Source organism: Pollicipes pollicipes, unplaced genomic scaffold (assembly GCF_011947565.3).
Source record: "Pollicipes pollicipes isolate AB1234 unplaced genomic scaffold, Ppol_2.1 Scaffold_3447;HRSCAF=4054_pilon_pilon_pilon, whole genome shotgun sequence".
Classification (NCBI taxonomy): domain Eukaryota; kingdom Metazoa; phylum Arthropoda; class Thecostraca; order Pollicipedomorpha; family Pollicipedidae; genus Pollicipes; species Pollicipes pollicipes.
In genome coordinates, this window is record NW_023596297.1 from 20,734,359 (window position 1) to 20,750,052 (window position 15,694).

The 15,694-nt window shown below is 60.1% G+C and overlaps 1 protein-coding gene across 1 annotated transcript in view; it reads left to right on the top strand.

Annotated features, from left to right (window-relative positions):
* Positions 1-15,694, top strand: part of LOC119092271 (uncharacterized) — a 33,480-nt gene that overhangs the window by 13,773 nt on the left and 4,013 nt on the right. Inside the window, exons 4-9 of the mRNA XM_037215242.1 lie at positions 237-428; positions 1,219-1,328; positions 5,933-6,246; positions 6,489-6,556; positions 9,652-9,732; positions 12,602-12,769. Of these exons, the coding sequence (XP_037071137.1) occupies positions 237-428; positions 1,219-1,328; positions 5,933-6,246; positions 6,489-6,556; positions 9,652-9,732; positions 12,602-12,769 (933 nt within the window). The remainder of the gene's footprint in view (positions 1-236; positions 429-1,218; positions 1,329-5,932; positions 6,247-6,488; positions 6,557-9,651; positions 9,733-12,601; positions 12,770-15,694) is intronic.

The window sequence follows — 15,694 nt, forward strand, 5'->3', positions numbered from 1 at the left end:
GGAGGAGCGCCGCTGTCAGCCCGGCAACGCGAGAGGATGGCCCCGCGAACAGGCAACGGCCGGCCTGATTTAATGACGGTCATTTAGTATCCTACATTACCGTCTGTCGGCTGCAGGCTACCGGCGTGATACAGTTGGCCGGGTTACCGGTGCTGCTGAGCCTGCCCCACAGCCCGCTCCTGGCGCGCGCGCCGCGCCCCTGACGCGCGCCTCAGCCGTCCCTCGCCCCCTTTCAGAGACGAAGACGCGCACGGCGGAGCCGCACGCCCACCAGGTGTACTGCCCGATCAGCGGCCGCTTCTCCTTCTCGTACGAAGCGGACGAGGCGGGCGGCGCGTGTCGCGGCGCCGCCTCGGAGCTCTCCAACTGTCCGTACGGCTTCGGGCTGCACCTGCACTTCCGAGCCTGCTCGTTTCGGCAGCAGCGCAGTAAGTGGTGTCGGTCGGCGGGGCCGGCGCGGCGGTAACGTGCTGTCGCCGGCCTTCCCGGTAGCCGCCCAGTGAAACTCCACACCTGACTCGATCATCCAGTCCCTGTAGAGCTTGCACTCAAGCCTCCAACTCGGGACAGTATGATATCGTTTGGAGCCAGACTGGGTGGCGGCCGGACCGGACGCGGCGCCGCCCCCTTCCCCCCCCCCCCCCCCCCACTCCCGGCCGGACGGCGTCTGCCGGCGGCGGCGGGCCGCCATCGAGCCCCGCCGCCGCCGGCAGCGACCTCAGTTCCAGGGACTGGCCGGACGGCAGCTCCCCTTGACAACGCGGCGAGCGCGTTGCATTCCTGCGGCCGGCGGTCGCACGCCGCCCCGCGCGCGCCGGCCGACCGCCGGCCGGCCCGACCGCGGTGGGAAACGCCGGTGCACCTGGTCTGCCAGCCGTCTGCAATGGGCTGTGAACGGGACTATGCTTTTGCGAGTGGCCTGTGTTGTAGCGCCTATCTGCGCCTACCAATTGCAGAACGATGCAAACCCATAACAACTGCAAGACATGTGTTGCTGCTACGTACCAATAACTTAAAACGTCGGCCGAGCAGAACGAAGTTATGCACAGACTGGCGTGTTTTGAGCGACGGCTCCCGCTCGTGTGCGGTACTACCACACCTCCGCCCGCCGTCCGCGAGCCTCAGGTGCGCCCCGCGTGACGACACGGCAGGACGAGCATCACGCGGAGCGTCACGCAGAGCGTCACGTAACACAGGACTCGCCGCCTGCGCCGCCAGACATGACGCTGCAGTGCCTGGCCGACTGGACGGACGCCGACGGCCGACACTTCGTCGCGCTGATGGACGTGACGGCTTCGGAGAGCGATCGGCCCCGGTATCGCTGCGCGGTGAGTCCTGGCCGAGACGCGCTGACGCTGCGCGGTGAGTCCTGGCCGAGCCGTGCTACCGCTGCGCGGTGAGTCGCTGCCGCTGCGCGGTGCTGAGTTCCTGGCCGAGACGCGCTGCCCGCCTGCGCGGTGAGTCCTGGCTGAGCCGTGGCTACCGCTGCGCAGTGAGTCCTGGCCGAGCCGTGCTGCCGCTGCGCAGGTGATGAGTCCTGGGCCGGACCGCGCTGCTGCTGCGCGGTGAGTCCTGGCCGGGCCGTGGTGCCGCTGCGAGCGCGGGGGTGGCACGCGTGAGCTGCCGAGTTGGTGTGCGGGCGGCGGTTTGTCGAACCAGTGTATCTGTGAGTGGCGTTGTCGAGGCGGTTTGTGTGCGTGTGGGCTACGAGTCAGCCCACGTGCAGACTCGTTGGGGTCGACTCGACAGTGGTTGTGTGCGTGAACATTGCCGAGTCGCTGTGGGTGCGTTGGTGGTCAGCATGCGTGCGTGAGTTTGCTTGATTCATTGTTTGCTTTAGCGAGGTGTACGGTCGGCGTGCCTGCGTGTCACTTACCGAGTGACCGTGTGTGCACGTTAGTGGTGGTGGTGGTGATTTGGTTTTTGAGGGCGCGTCAGCATCGGGGCCATTTTGCGCACGTTAGTGGCCACGTCAACGTGTTTGTACTTGTACTTTACGCGCCATGTGTGTGAGTTCCACGCATGGGCGCGTGGATGAATGCTGTGAGTCGCGTGTGCGTGCGCCGGTGAGCTCCGAGGGCTGCGGCCGGCAGCGAGCCTGGCCGGACGACCTGACCGGACGACCCGGCCGGACGCCGCCTGCTGCCGCTGATGGGCGCCGTGGCCGGTCCCGGCGTGCACCCCCGGCGGCAGCGGCGTGATTTACTGGCCGGGCCTCTGAACGGCGCGCCGTCCGCCGGCATTCTCGCACGCAGGCCGGCCAGCCGACGGCGCGCCGGTGGGACGGGTCCCCGCGCGCCGGCCGCGCCAGGCTCGCCGCTCGCCGAGCGGCCAGCGGGCCGGTCTCGGGGGGGGGGGGGGGGGCTGGTGTTGGCTCAGGGAGGAGTACCGACGGACGAGGAACGCCCCGGGCCGCGATGTGCCGCGACACGGCGCCAGTGATGGGCAGGTTTAAGAGAAATAATGAGTTTATATTCGGTAGCTCTGAACAGGCTGTAGTTGTTTACTATTCACGAGCCGTCGGCCAGTGATACTATAGACAGTCACCAGTTTTTTAGCTCATAAAATGAGGTTTTAAATAACTTGTTCAGTTCACAGGACGGCTGTCCAAACTTTGTTTCACTTGACTTAATGTACACCTGATTGGTACTAAAGACCCAGGCACGTACCCTGAATTTTCGTCAGGCCGGGGCTAAATGTCAAATTTTCTCATAGCTCCTACGAATTCCGTCAGAGTTCCTACGAAATCGCTTAGTATCTTCTGTGTGAAACTCTTCACTCAGGGGGGGGGGGTCAGGTCCCCCGGTCGTACGAGGTCCGAAAAAAGCAACTTTCGTGGGTCACTGAGCTATGGCCTGGCAGAATGCCTACGGGATACTCCAGGCTTGAAACCGTCAGCTGAAACAAAAGGATCACGCACTATCACGCATCAACGGCCGGTGCAGACATGCGCATGTAAATCCTAGAATTGGCAGCGATTAAACACTCACTTCTGACCTGGATATCCCAGCCCAAACGCACAGCGGGGCAGAAACACAACTCCTCTTCCAACTGACTGGTACAGCCTCACCGCAGGGCAGTGAGCCGCTCCGTGCCGCGACGCCTCCAGCCCTGTCCCCACGCCGGCCGGGTGAACGGCCCACGATCACGACACCCCGCCTGCCACAAGAAGCGGCGGTGGCGGCACGCAGTCCGCTACTGCATTCCGCTAATGTAGCGGTCACGGCCGCGGCCGCCGCTGGGACGTCGGCGGCTGCCGCAGGCTGTGATGAGAACCGGCCTGCCAAAGCTGCCGGGCAGCCCCCGTCGAGCGGCCACAGCATGGCGCGATGCGCCCCTGGCTGGCACCCAGCCCGCCTCGCACGAACTCGCACGCTCCATAAGCCCCTGATGAGTTTGTGATGGCGTGTCTGCTGTGACCATCAGCGTCGCGGTCTGGTGCGCCGGCCGAGCCTGGGTTGGCTGACGTGCCGCTGCTGATGGGCAGTATTTAACAAATAGTTGCGCCTTGCCACTGCGCTGCGCCAAGGATGGGATGACGCGCTCGGGGCTGACGATCGGCTGATTGGCTTTACTTGACTGACGAATGCTGTACTCGATTGGCAAAGCTCGCCATGGCTGCGGTAGAAGGCCTCACGCCTCAGTGACTACCTTGGCCATAAAATATTGACGGGAGACACTTTGCCGTGGTCATCCAGGATCATACTCGGTGGAGATACTGAGACGTATTATAGCCACATGTATTTTACCTACGTCCGGGGTAATATTCTGCTGTCTCCTTGGCGTGAACTAGCCGCGACGACGACACAAAGGAACAGGTAGGCGAAAAGGATCGATACTGCGCCCCTGCATGTTGCGTTGAGTGACGCCTGAGAGCGGAGCCATTGGCTCCAAAGCCAGCGTGACGGCTGTCATCGGCGTCACCTGGCGGACCGCCGTCACACACTGCCACAGTGCCGGCGTCAAGCACTGGTCAACATGCGCTACACCGCCACACACCGTCACAGTGCCGGCGTCAGGCCCGGTCAACACGCGCCATACTACCGCATACGGTCACGGTGTCGGCATCAGACCCCGGTCAACACACACCATCACAGTGCGGGCGTCAGACCCTGGTCAGTACGCGTCATACTGCAACACACCATCACAGTGCCCCCGTCAAACCCTGGTCAGTACGCGTCATACTGCCACACACCATCACGGTGCCGGCTTCAGACCCTGGTCAACACACTGCTCTCCTGGGCGTCTGCGGGCCAGGGGAGCCGCACCGCCGGCGGCCGACTCTGGCCGCCGCTGTTGACGCCCGGCCGTTTGCTCGGACCCGGGGCCGCGTGCGCCGACGTGTCTGCGAGAGGTGCCGCGTCAGCTGGCCGTCACAGGCGCCGAGCACGCTCCCGTCGGCAGACTGGACCCGCCCCTCGGAGCCCGTCACGGGCCACCGACGCCGCCCACTGAATATTCAGGACCGGCGGTCGAGCAGCGCGTTTGTGTGTGTGGGAGGGCGGGGGGGGGGGGGGTGTAACGGGAGGGGGTGTTTGCACGGGCGTGGCCGACGCGTCGACAGGAAGCCGGCCCTGAAATCCGCCGCGCGGCCCCCAATTACGGCGGCCTGTCCGCGGCATACCGGCGCGGATTGAGGCTGGCAGTGGCGGAAGGAAGGAAGGGAGGGGATGGGGTGAGGTTGGATCTGTGCCGGACCTCCGCACCGCGCCGCCGCCTCTGCCGGCCTAAGCGGCGCCCTCGACAAATGGGGCTGTGCTGTCCTGGGAATGTGGCGTTTCGTTGAGAAGAGACCGTTATGTGCTGGCTTTGCAATGTTGTATTACTTGATGGCCGTGATGTATATTTTTACTGCGTAAAGTGAGCATTTGCAAAAGCTAGACCAGAATGGGCAAATGCAACCGAGTGTAGTGTACTGTGCGCAAATGATCAGGTGGAATAGTTTTTGAAGATCTTTTCTAAAAGCGTATGTGTCATGTATGATCATGCGTTCGGCTTGTGGTTCACAATCAGCTGCAGGAATTGCAAGTAACTGAAGGCTCGCCATGCATCCCTGCCACATGGCGTCTCGCGTAAAGAGCAGGTCCAGAATCATTTAAACTATTTCCATTACAGTCGTGCAATCACTTCCATAGCAACTGTACCGGTGCTCTAAAAAAAGAACGGTTGCTTTGGGTACTGGTAGGAGTTGGACTCACTGTTACCCGCGCGTGCGTCCCCAGATGTACCGAGAGGAGTTGGGTTCACTGTTACCCCGCACGTCCCCAGATGTACCGAGAGGAATTGGGCTCACTGTTACCCCGCGCGTCCCCAGATGTACGGGGAGGAGTTGGGCTCACTGTACCCCGCGCGTCCCCAGATGTATCGAAAGGAGTTGGGCCCACTGTTACCCTTTCGTCCCCAGATGTACCGAGAGGAGTTGGGCTCACTGTTACCCGCGCATCCCTAGATGTACCGGGAGGAGTGGGCTCACTGTTACCCCGCGTCCCAGATATACGGGGAGGAGTTGGGCTCACTGTTACCGCGCGTCCCAGATGTACCGGGAGGAGTTGGGCTCACTGTTACCCCTCACGTCCCAGATGTACGGGAGGAGTTGGGCTCACTGTTACCCGCGCGTCCCCAGATGTACCGGGAGGAGTTGGGCTCACTGTTACCCCGCGCGTCCCCAGATGTACGGGAGGAGTTGGGCTCACTGTTACCCCGTGTCCCAGATGTACGGGAGGAGTTGGGCTCACTGTTACCCGCGCGTCCCAGATGTACCGGGAGGAGTTGGGCTCACTGTTACCCCGCGTCCCCAGATGTACCGGGAGGAGTTGGGCTCACTGTTACCCGCGCTCCCAGATGTACCGGGAGGAGTTGGGCTCACTGTTACCCGCGCGTCCCCAGATGTACTGGGAGGAGTTGGGCTCACTGTTACCCCGCGCGTTCCCAGATGTACCGGGAGGAGTTGGGCTCCGGCCGCATCTTCTTGGCGTTCTCGTCGGATTCCTCCTGCCACCGTCAGCTGGTGAACGCCACGCACGGCCACGAACGACTGGTGCTGTACGCGGCCGTCTCGCACCCGTGGCCTCCTGCCGTGCGCCGCGCCACCTGCACGTTCCCAGACTGGGCGCAGGGACACTGGCAGCACGCGCACGTGGACGGCAACACGATCGTCTACAAGGACGTCGCCAACTTCAAGAGCTACACGGCGCGCTGCATCGGCGGCCAGCACGAGAAGTTCGTCATCTACTCCCGCTCGCACTGGTGGGTGCGGCCTGGCTTCGGTGGAAGTATGCGCGTATGAGGTGTCTCCCCGGTACACGTGCCGTTGACGCCGGGCCGCGCGGCCTGGACCCCTGCCGCGGTGCTGTCCAGCGTTCCGCTGAGCCTCCCACGACGGGAGGGCGATCGTCAGTTCCCATCAGCGCCACCAGGGCTTTGCCTGGCCGACTAAGTCAGCTTCCGTGCGGTCTTCTGGGCACTGACCTTGCGGTGTGCCTCCGCAGCGGCGAGGAGATGTACAACTGCATCTGGCTGAAGGAGCGGGCGGTGAACGTCATGGAGTTTCAGCTGGGTGAGTGCGGCGCCGGCGGTGGCGATGAAGGCCCATCTGAAGCCGCGATTGGCAACGGTGTTGTGCGGCTGGCCGGCCTCCAGCCTGCATGCCGGACCTCTATAATTGCCGACCGCTGATGGTATCTGGCCGCGCGGAGGTGATTTCTGCACGTGTTGGAGTGGCCTGCCCGGTAATTTCCGGCGCGCCACGTGACCCCGGAGCGGCTTGGAATGTGCGGTTATGGCGGCGCGGGTCAGACCCGGTGGCGTCGCACTGCTGCCAGCCGTGAAACGCTCGCGCTCCGACAGAGCGAGTGCAGCGGGCCTCCCACAAAGCGACTCTCAGGTCATCGACGGCCGAGTTAACGCGGATCGTGTACGCATAAAAAATGAGTGTCTCGTGCAGACGCGGATTTCCTGAGCTGGCCGATCTTCAGGCGTTCAGCTAGATTCCAAGGAAGACAACGTCCATCCGCTCACTGCCAATTGCGCGGCCTATTGCAGCAGTTCATCTTAATAACGCGGAGATGTTAACTTACGCAAGAACGGAGTACAGCTCTTGGTCTTGTCCGTGCGTTGTGCCTGCGTGGTGCGAGATTGTTAGTATAATTAGTATTAGTATTATTAGTAGCAGCAGCAACACCATTTTTCTCATCAGTTATGTTATTATTATTATTAGTATTATATTTTTATAATTAGGATATTTCTCATCGGTGTTAGCTGCCGTCAACCAGATTTCCATATGTTAAACGAATCATTCAACGAACAAAGCTGGTCTCAAAAAAAGATTAGCCTTCTTTTGCTCAATCGCCACAATGTTTTTTTCCGTGCCGCCGTTAGCTGATATGCCCGAAGAGCTTCTTTTGCGGATCTGCCTTTTGAAAGATGCTTCTTCGCTGTGAACGAGCAGTAGCACGTGCAAATCTAGATTACCTTCCTCGCGTCGGGATGCGGTGCGGCAGCGGTCACAGAACGTGTGCCGGCGCCCAGGTCGTACAAACATCCGGCCAGAACCGCAGCGTGCCATACCTCAGACCGCCGATACTCGCCGCACGCGGCGAGCGGCCGGGCCCGCCTCCTCCGGCGCACACGGCACGCGCTCGCATCACGGCTGGAGCAGCGCGCCACAGGCACGCCTCTGGACTGGCCGTAGTCGGGGCAGCGTCGCGCGCCGTGGCGCTGGTTTCGTGTAGTCGCCGGAGCCAACACGGCGCCCTTTCCTATCAGACGCAACGGGAGGCACGGCGCTACCATCGTACCGCGTGGCCTTTCACATGGATGCGTATGAAATGCCATGTTGTTTACTGTCTCCTTGGTTTGCATTCCAAAGCTTTGAATGAAGGCGAGGTGAAGGAATCGCTGACCTGTGCTCTTTTGGAGCGTCCGCTGCTCACAGCTTGCACGGCGTGCAATATCACAACCGCAAGATTAGCATCGTTGCAGCGCGGATACCTGTGTCGTTGATACCAACGGCGCAGCCCGCTCGCCTGCGCGGCGGATATCAATCACGAACGCATAAAGCTCCGGTGTGCGACCTTGGCCCGGTAATGACCTGTTGTCGGCGCGCCAATGGCGAGCGGGCCTCCATCAGCGGGCCGGCTGCGCGTGGGACCCGGCCGGCCAGCGGCCCGCCGGTGCCGCGGCACGTCCGGGCGCTGCGGCCGCGGGCGCGCTGTTGTGCCGACTGCGTCCGCCAGCGAGCCCTGTTGCACGCGGGCGGCGCCCCGGAGCGGCGCCCGCGCTGCAGACGGCATCCGGCGGCGGGCTCTGGGCTCTGTTGTGTGTAAACAGCGCGCGCTAGGGGAGGTTTTGCCGTCCCGACGGTGGCCTGGAGCGCTTTCGCACGGGTTCGGAGATCTTTGATGAATGGACTGTGTTGGGCGAGAGGGGCCTGTCGCAGTTCAATGTCCCGGAAAGAGCTGTGTAATGCAGGCCGTGTCTGTACTACTCAGGAAGCCACCGTCGGCTGTCCTGTGTGTGCGGGCATAGAGCGTGCTGTGCAGACCAGTCCGGCGAGAGCTCGCTCTGCTTTGGTGCGCTGTGCTCAAAGCGAGTTTTTGTACAGGCTGTATCCCAGAAAGGTGGTTGTCATACAGATCTTGGGGGATTATCTATCGCCGACACCGTTTCCTTGGGTACTGGGATAATGTATTGAATGACTGCATCTGAGAGGGAATGTCCTTTTTAAGACATCTTCTCAACCAAGGGAGTAACATTCGTGCGACAGTACGCGTGCCCGCCGAGCAGCTACGCCATTTTTTGGTAGTTTTCATTTGTAATGGTAAAACCATGCTGAATCAGCTTTCAGCCACGCATGAGTTAACAAGTGGGAAAACGCGGATGCAGCCAGTGATAAATGAGGCCAATGCACCAGCGGATTGGGAAGGCGGTGTAATCGGGTGCGATGATTTGCAGCCTTCTGGTGGCCGGCCTCGGGCTGAGCAGTTTGCCTCTATTTTTTCATCAACGAATTGTAAGCGGATGTCTCCAGTGCAGCAGCGTTGTCCAAACAGTCGTCAGACTTCACAGCCTGGATTTGTTCGACTTTTTGGACTAGAGTAGCTCGTTAGACAAGCCCAGAATTGACGCAGCTTCGTTAGTTCAACTCCCAGCGTTCGCAGCTCTGCTCGGCGGCTAGTACTGTCAAAGCTACGTTTAGTCAGCTCCGAGATGCCACAGTTCCGTGAGATTAGCTTGGGCCCATCACAGGCCCGTTAAACCTGCCCCAAATCCTCAAAGCGTTGTTATATTATCTCCCAGAGGCTACAACAGCGTAAGATCAGCCGCACCTGTTACAAAGTTGTTCCATCAGCTCCGAACTGTTGGAACTTTGTTATGTTAGCTCCGATATGTCACAGTTCGAATGGATCATGTCTGACGTTTCCCATGGCTTCCACCCTCGAAGCTTCGTTGAATCAGTTGGTATCTGTCATACGCTCGTCAGCCCAGCAGCGGGGTGTCCAAGCTCCGCTAGATCAGATCCGATGTCTGAGTCCCGTCACATCAGTCCCGAGAGGTCAGGGCTCAGCTCGATCGGCTCCCAGATGACGAAGTCCGGTTTATTAGCTACAACATGTCACAGCTCCAGCTCATGGGTGGCGTTCGATGTTGCAGGTCTGATGCCGAGCAGACGGATTTCCAACAGCTTATGCGGACCTCACCGTTTCCTGGACACCGGCTGGATCACGCAGGGCCGTAAGTACACTGGTTGGTGGAGGCTTGCCTTTTCAATGCCGTTTCTGATTTATTGATTTTGTATGCTATATTTACCGTTATGAATAAAAAGGGATGTTTGGAACCGGCATGCATATATTTTAAATTGCTGGCAAGCACTGATTCCTGTCATAACGGTAAAGTCCTTCTCTGCGATGGGTTGTAGTTAGAAAGGTCAAAGACGGCTCTTCGCAAAATGGAAATATTTCTTTGAACCAACACATTCATCACACACTGACCTGCTACTCCCACTTTCTTCATGTACGGTGTAGAAAAGATAGGTGGTACGTTGACTAACGTCAAGCTTCTCGCTCTTTTCTCACTTTTCACACAAGACGCGCTGAAAAACTGTCACCTCAATTGAAAAGCTGTATTTCTCTCAAGTTGATGTGTTAAGAGAGCCGTTCAGGAGGAAAATTGCCGCGTTGTTCAAATGGGCACGCTGGGTATGGGCGCCGTTCGTAATCAGGGGAGTTCTTTCGCTGCTTAACTCCTCATGTACGATGGATATTGACGCATTGACGAGACCAACTTTTATGGGCTGCCAAAGCCATTTGGATCTATTCGCACAGGTTTTTATTATTTTAGGCATACTCTGCAAGACAACATCACTCACACCCTTTCCCACCGCCCTGTTCCCAAGCCGCACAGGGCCTTTTGCAGATATTGCATAGAGGTACTCATAATGGAAACTCGGACGGCTGTGCAAAGGACCTGCGTGCAACAGAGAACAAGCCTTTGTTGTAAGGCCAGCAGTACTGAGCTTTATTTGGCTAAGTTATTTTACTGAGTGCAGTGAGCTCTGACGTCAGTGTCTGCTGGGGCGCGGCGGTGGCCGTGATGGGCCCTGATAGCCACATTACAGCCCCCAATGTCTGGGTGGCGGGCGACCCACAGTCGCAGCGAAGTGACGGCGAATTCGCATTGTCGTGTTATCTCGTTGCGAGCAGTTACCTGCGACGTCCTTGTTCATGTGCATCGTCCAACTTACACGCGGGGTTAATGTACCGGACACAATAGCATGTAACCTTTTTACTTACCAAACACCTTGAATTATAAAAGGCCGTTTTCGCCCGAGGCCTTCAACTCTGCATGGGACTGCGGGAAGGGCGTCAGCGAGTGGTGACGTGCCGTCTGACCTACTTTCACGCCACGGACCCGTGTGGTGCTGTAAAGATGGCCGGAAACTTTCATCACCGACTTCTTCGCGAATGCAACTACTTTTGTGAAATCAGCTGCTATTTTCCCGTCCAGCGCGCCATCATTGTGTTTTTGCTCTCGAACGGTGACTGCGACTGTGTCCAGGCAGAAAAATGCGAGCCACTTATAACAGAACGTGCGCGGACCAGTGGTGCACCTCCTGCATTTTGTTCATTTCCTCTCGTTCCGTTCCCCTCCCCTCCACCCAGACTTTGTCCTCCTACCCAAGCCCACCGCCCTCAGTTGTGTAGCCAATCAGCAAGCGGTCCCCCCCCCCCCCCCCCCAAGGGCACAAAGTCGTTGGCGGACGTGCGCTGCGCCGTGAACCTGCTTCTATCAGCTAACGTGGTGATGCGCATTCGCACTTCGACGAGTAGTGACACGCCGCGCATGCGTCGGACATGCGCGTGACATGTGGCAGATGACGTGGTCGACACAAGTTTCACATGGTCGCGAAATGAAACTGAAGATGCCAAAATCTATTCCGTGCGAGAACAAACAGCTTGTGCAGGATCCATCAGTGGATGCGCCCAATTGGGTTTTAAATGCTCGAAAGCAGTAAGGAATTGGTCGGCTTTCTGTTTTCCTTCCACTTATCATTGTGAACCATGCAGTTTCAAATTTAAAAGGTTATATTAGATCGCGCGCGCTAGAAGACATCGAGTTGGTAATGTTGCCATGAGTCGTTTAAATTGTAATGGCATTGATAGGCGCCAGTTAGAATTAATCGTAATGTGATAACCCGGACGTCACCACGTTGTTCAGTTCTGTGCGCCACGCCTCTGTCTTTGTCACGTCCCTATCGGGATGCGCTCGCCGGCTCGCCTACCCGCCCTATGCCTGTGTCACCCTCCGCCCCCCCCCCCCCCCCACATACCCATGCATCCGCTCGGCGATGCATGACTGCACCAGAGCCGTCCGCGGCCGCCGCCGGCTAGCCGCACGGGGCTGCGTCACCACTGCGAGCCGGACGTGCCCGGCCGGCCCTCCGGGCTCCAGGGCCGGCCTGCGTGCAGGCCCCCAGTGCACGGCCGCCAGAGGTCGGAGGAACAGCCAACCTGTACCCGAAGTTCGTGTTTCCAGATCTCAGCCACCGTATTCTGGGCTTTTGGGAAAGCTGGCCAGCAATTCGTCTTCATTCTTGCTTTTGTGTTCTCATGCTTAAGAGGTGGAAGGTCGCGCTACGGAAGTGCACTACGAACACAATCATCTCATATGCTAAGGGTCTTCCAAGGCTTCACGGTTCTCGGACCACCGCCCCGGCGTCTTCCGATGACGCTGACCCTGATGCAGTGCCTCAGTCCCACTATGTTGCTGATTCCACTGCTTCCGTCTTCGCCCTCATGCGCGCCTGACTCCCTGTTCTCCATACTCCCGAGAGTCGGGGTTCCCTGCTGCCGTGACTCGGCCTCCTGTGAGTCGTTCTCCCCTGATCCCCTGACGTCGTGGCTCGTCCTCCAGTGAGGAAGACTTCGCCGCCACCTCACCCTCCAGAGACCTATGTCTTGCCCTCCGGAGAGCTGTGCCTCGCCTCCGCAGAGCTATGTCTCACCCTCCAGAGAGCTGCGCCTCGCTCTCCAGAGAGTGCACTCCCGTTCTACGGTGTCGTGGCGTCCTCCGGCGAGGCTGACCCTGCCACCGCGCCGCGCAGGGAGCCGGATCGAGCACGAGGCGCGGTGCCCGGTGTCGGGCTCGTACAGCGGCGTTATCCCCGACACGGACGGCCAGCTGTGCGCGAGGCTCCGCTCCGACTGCACCAGCTCGCAGAGCATGTTCTACACGGTGACCAGCTGCGCCAACGCCTCGCACATTTTCGAAAGTAAGTTACCGGGCTGGAGGGATGCAAGTTCGCGGGGCTGGGGCTGCGTTTTGTCGAGAGGAGGGTGGCCGGCCGGTGGGGCTTCACGACTGGTCGGGACCGCGCCACTGTGATGACAACTAACAAGATGACTTCGAGGAGTGTCTGCTGTCCGAGCTCTGTGGCGGTAACTGTTCTCTTTTTCGGGCCAGTTGGAGTCAGTCTTGTGTCAACTGCTGCTGCAAACACGATGACGGGATCCAGTACGCTCCAGAATCAGATATCTCGGACATATTGGGCCTCATGACATCGCTGGTCTGATTACACATCAACGCTGCGCTCAAGTGCAACCGATTCAGGGGACTGGAACCGCGCACCAAACCGCAGGTTAAACTCAGCAGTTGTATCCATTGGAACCGAACCCAACGGCGTACATTCAAACCCGTCTTTGAACTGTTATTCATCCTACCCTTCTGTTCGACATTTAACCCACGACTTCACCGGCGTCCCCCGGATGACCGCCGATGGGCGCCGCACGTGGCGGGACGTTCACGGCGCCGCCGTTTCCAGGAGGGCGTCCCTCCGCGCCCCGCCCCGCCGTCATACCCATCGGCTCGGGCCCCGTGCGCACCGTGTCGCGCGCCGACCTGCAGCCGGCGGCCTGGCCGGGCGCGCCGTCCGGCGGCCGGCGACGTGGTGGCCGGCAGCGGCGCGACAGCGCGCGCTACCACGTCTCGCAGCCGCGCACGACCCGCATCAGCTACGCCCTGCCGCCGGGCCGCGCGTCGGTCACGTCCAGCACGACCGACGCCTACGGCGACGACGCCTACGACCCGTGGACGTACCCGGAGCGGTTCGGCGGCGGGGGTGACGAGGGAGCGGGAGGGGCTGACGGAGAGGAGCGGGAGCCGGCGGACGGCGGGCCGGCGCCGGGCGAGGAGCGCGGGCTGGGAGAGGACTCCGGCGACGACGACACGACCGGTCGCCGCGCGGATCAGCCAGGCGGAGACGTAGTACCGAACCGGGGTGACGGAGCGGAACAGGGGCTTGGATCGAATCGGGAATATGGATCGAATCGAGGGCATGGATCTGATCGAGGATATGGATCGAATCGAGAGCATGGATCGGGTCGAAGATATGGGTCAGATCGAGGTCATGGATTGGACCGAGGTTATGGATCGGATCGAGGTTATGGATTCGATCGAGACCATAAATCGGGTCAAGGTCACGAATCAGACCGCAGTCATGGATCGAATCGAGGTTATGGGTCGGACCGAGGCCATGGATCGGAGCAACGGCATGGGTCGGATCAACACCACGGATCGGATCAAGGCTATGGATCCAATCGAGACCATAAATCGGGTCAGGGTCACGAACCCGATCGCAGCTATGGATCGAATCGAGGCTATGGGTCGGATCGAAGCCATGAATCAGGTGATAAAAGTCATGAAATGGATCGAAGTTATGGATTGGATCAAAGTTATGGGTCGGGTCAGGACTTTGAGCCGGGTGAAGGCGACAGACCGAACCTTGGCTACGCACCGGACCGAAGTCATGGACTAAACAGGGACTTCAGACCGGACGGGGGATATGGAAAGGCTCAGGGTTACAGGCCAGACGAAGCCATCAGACCGCATCAGGGCTATGGATCGAACCAAAGCTACAGACCGGGCCAGGGCTTTGCACCGGACCAAAGCTACAAGCCAGACCAGGGCTATGGACCGAACCAGAGCTACAGACCGGACCAGGACCGAATGCCGGACCAAGAATGGAGACCGAATCAAAGCCGGAGGCCTGACAAGGGCAGGTCGCCTGACCCGGAGCGCGGGCCGGGCCGCGGCTGGCGGCCGGACATCGCCCGGGGCTCTGGACAGTCGCCCCCGGGACCACAGCAGACGCCGGTATGGTGGCTGCAGGAAGGCGACCCGGGCCGGAGTCCAGGCCGCGGATCGGACCCCGCCGACGACCCGATGGGCAGCTTCAGCGGCGGTCGGCCGATCCAGCCGGTCCGGCCTGCGCCAGATCCGATCCAACCGGCGTCAGGTCAGATCCGGCCAGATCAGATCCGGCCTGCGCCAGATCCGATCCGACCAGACCAGATCCGGCCGGCGCTAGATCCGATACGGCCGGCGCGGCCCCCGTTCGATCCGACGCGGACGCCGCACTTCGGGGGCCCGGAGCTGCCGGTGCCAGACCCCGTCACAGTCGCCCCCGCGCCGGAGAAGAAGCGCCGATTGCCGCCGGCCGCTTACCACGAAGGTACGACTGCACCAGCACTGCACGGCTCGACGCGGGACTGCACCGACTGCACCTGTGATTGCCCGCAGTGGCGTTATGACCGGCACTTGTGAAGGTCCACAGTGACTTCATTACTAGCACCTGTGACGGCACACAGAGGCTTCATCAACGGCACTTGTCACGGCCCACAGAACCTTTATCATCGGCACCTGTCACGGACCACAGAAGCTTCATCATCGGCACTTGTGACGGCCTACAGTACCTTTATCACCGGCACCTGTCACTACCTACCGTGGCTTCATCACCAGCACTTGTGACGGCCCACAGTGCCTTTATCACCGACACCTGTCACTGCTTACCGTAGCTTCATCACCGGCACTTCTGACGGCCCACAGTGCCTTTATCACCGGCACCTGTCACTACCTACCGTGGCTTCATCACCAGCACTTGTGACGGCCCACAGTGCCTTTATCACCGACACCTGTCACTGCTACCGTGGCTTCATCACCGGCACTTCTGACGGCCCACAGTGCCTTTATCACCGGCACCTGTGACGGCCTACAGTGGCTTCATCACCGGCACTTGTGACGGCCCACAGTGCCTTTATCACCGGCACCTGTGACGGCCTACAGTGGCTTCATCACCGGCACTTGTGACGGCCAACAGTGTCTTTATCACCGGCACCTGTTGCTACGTGGCTTCATCACC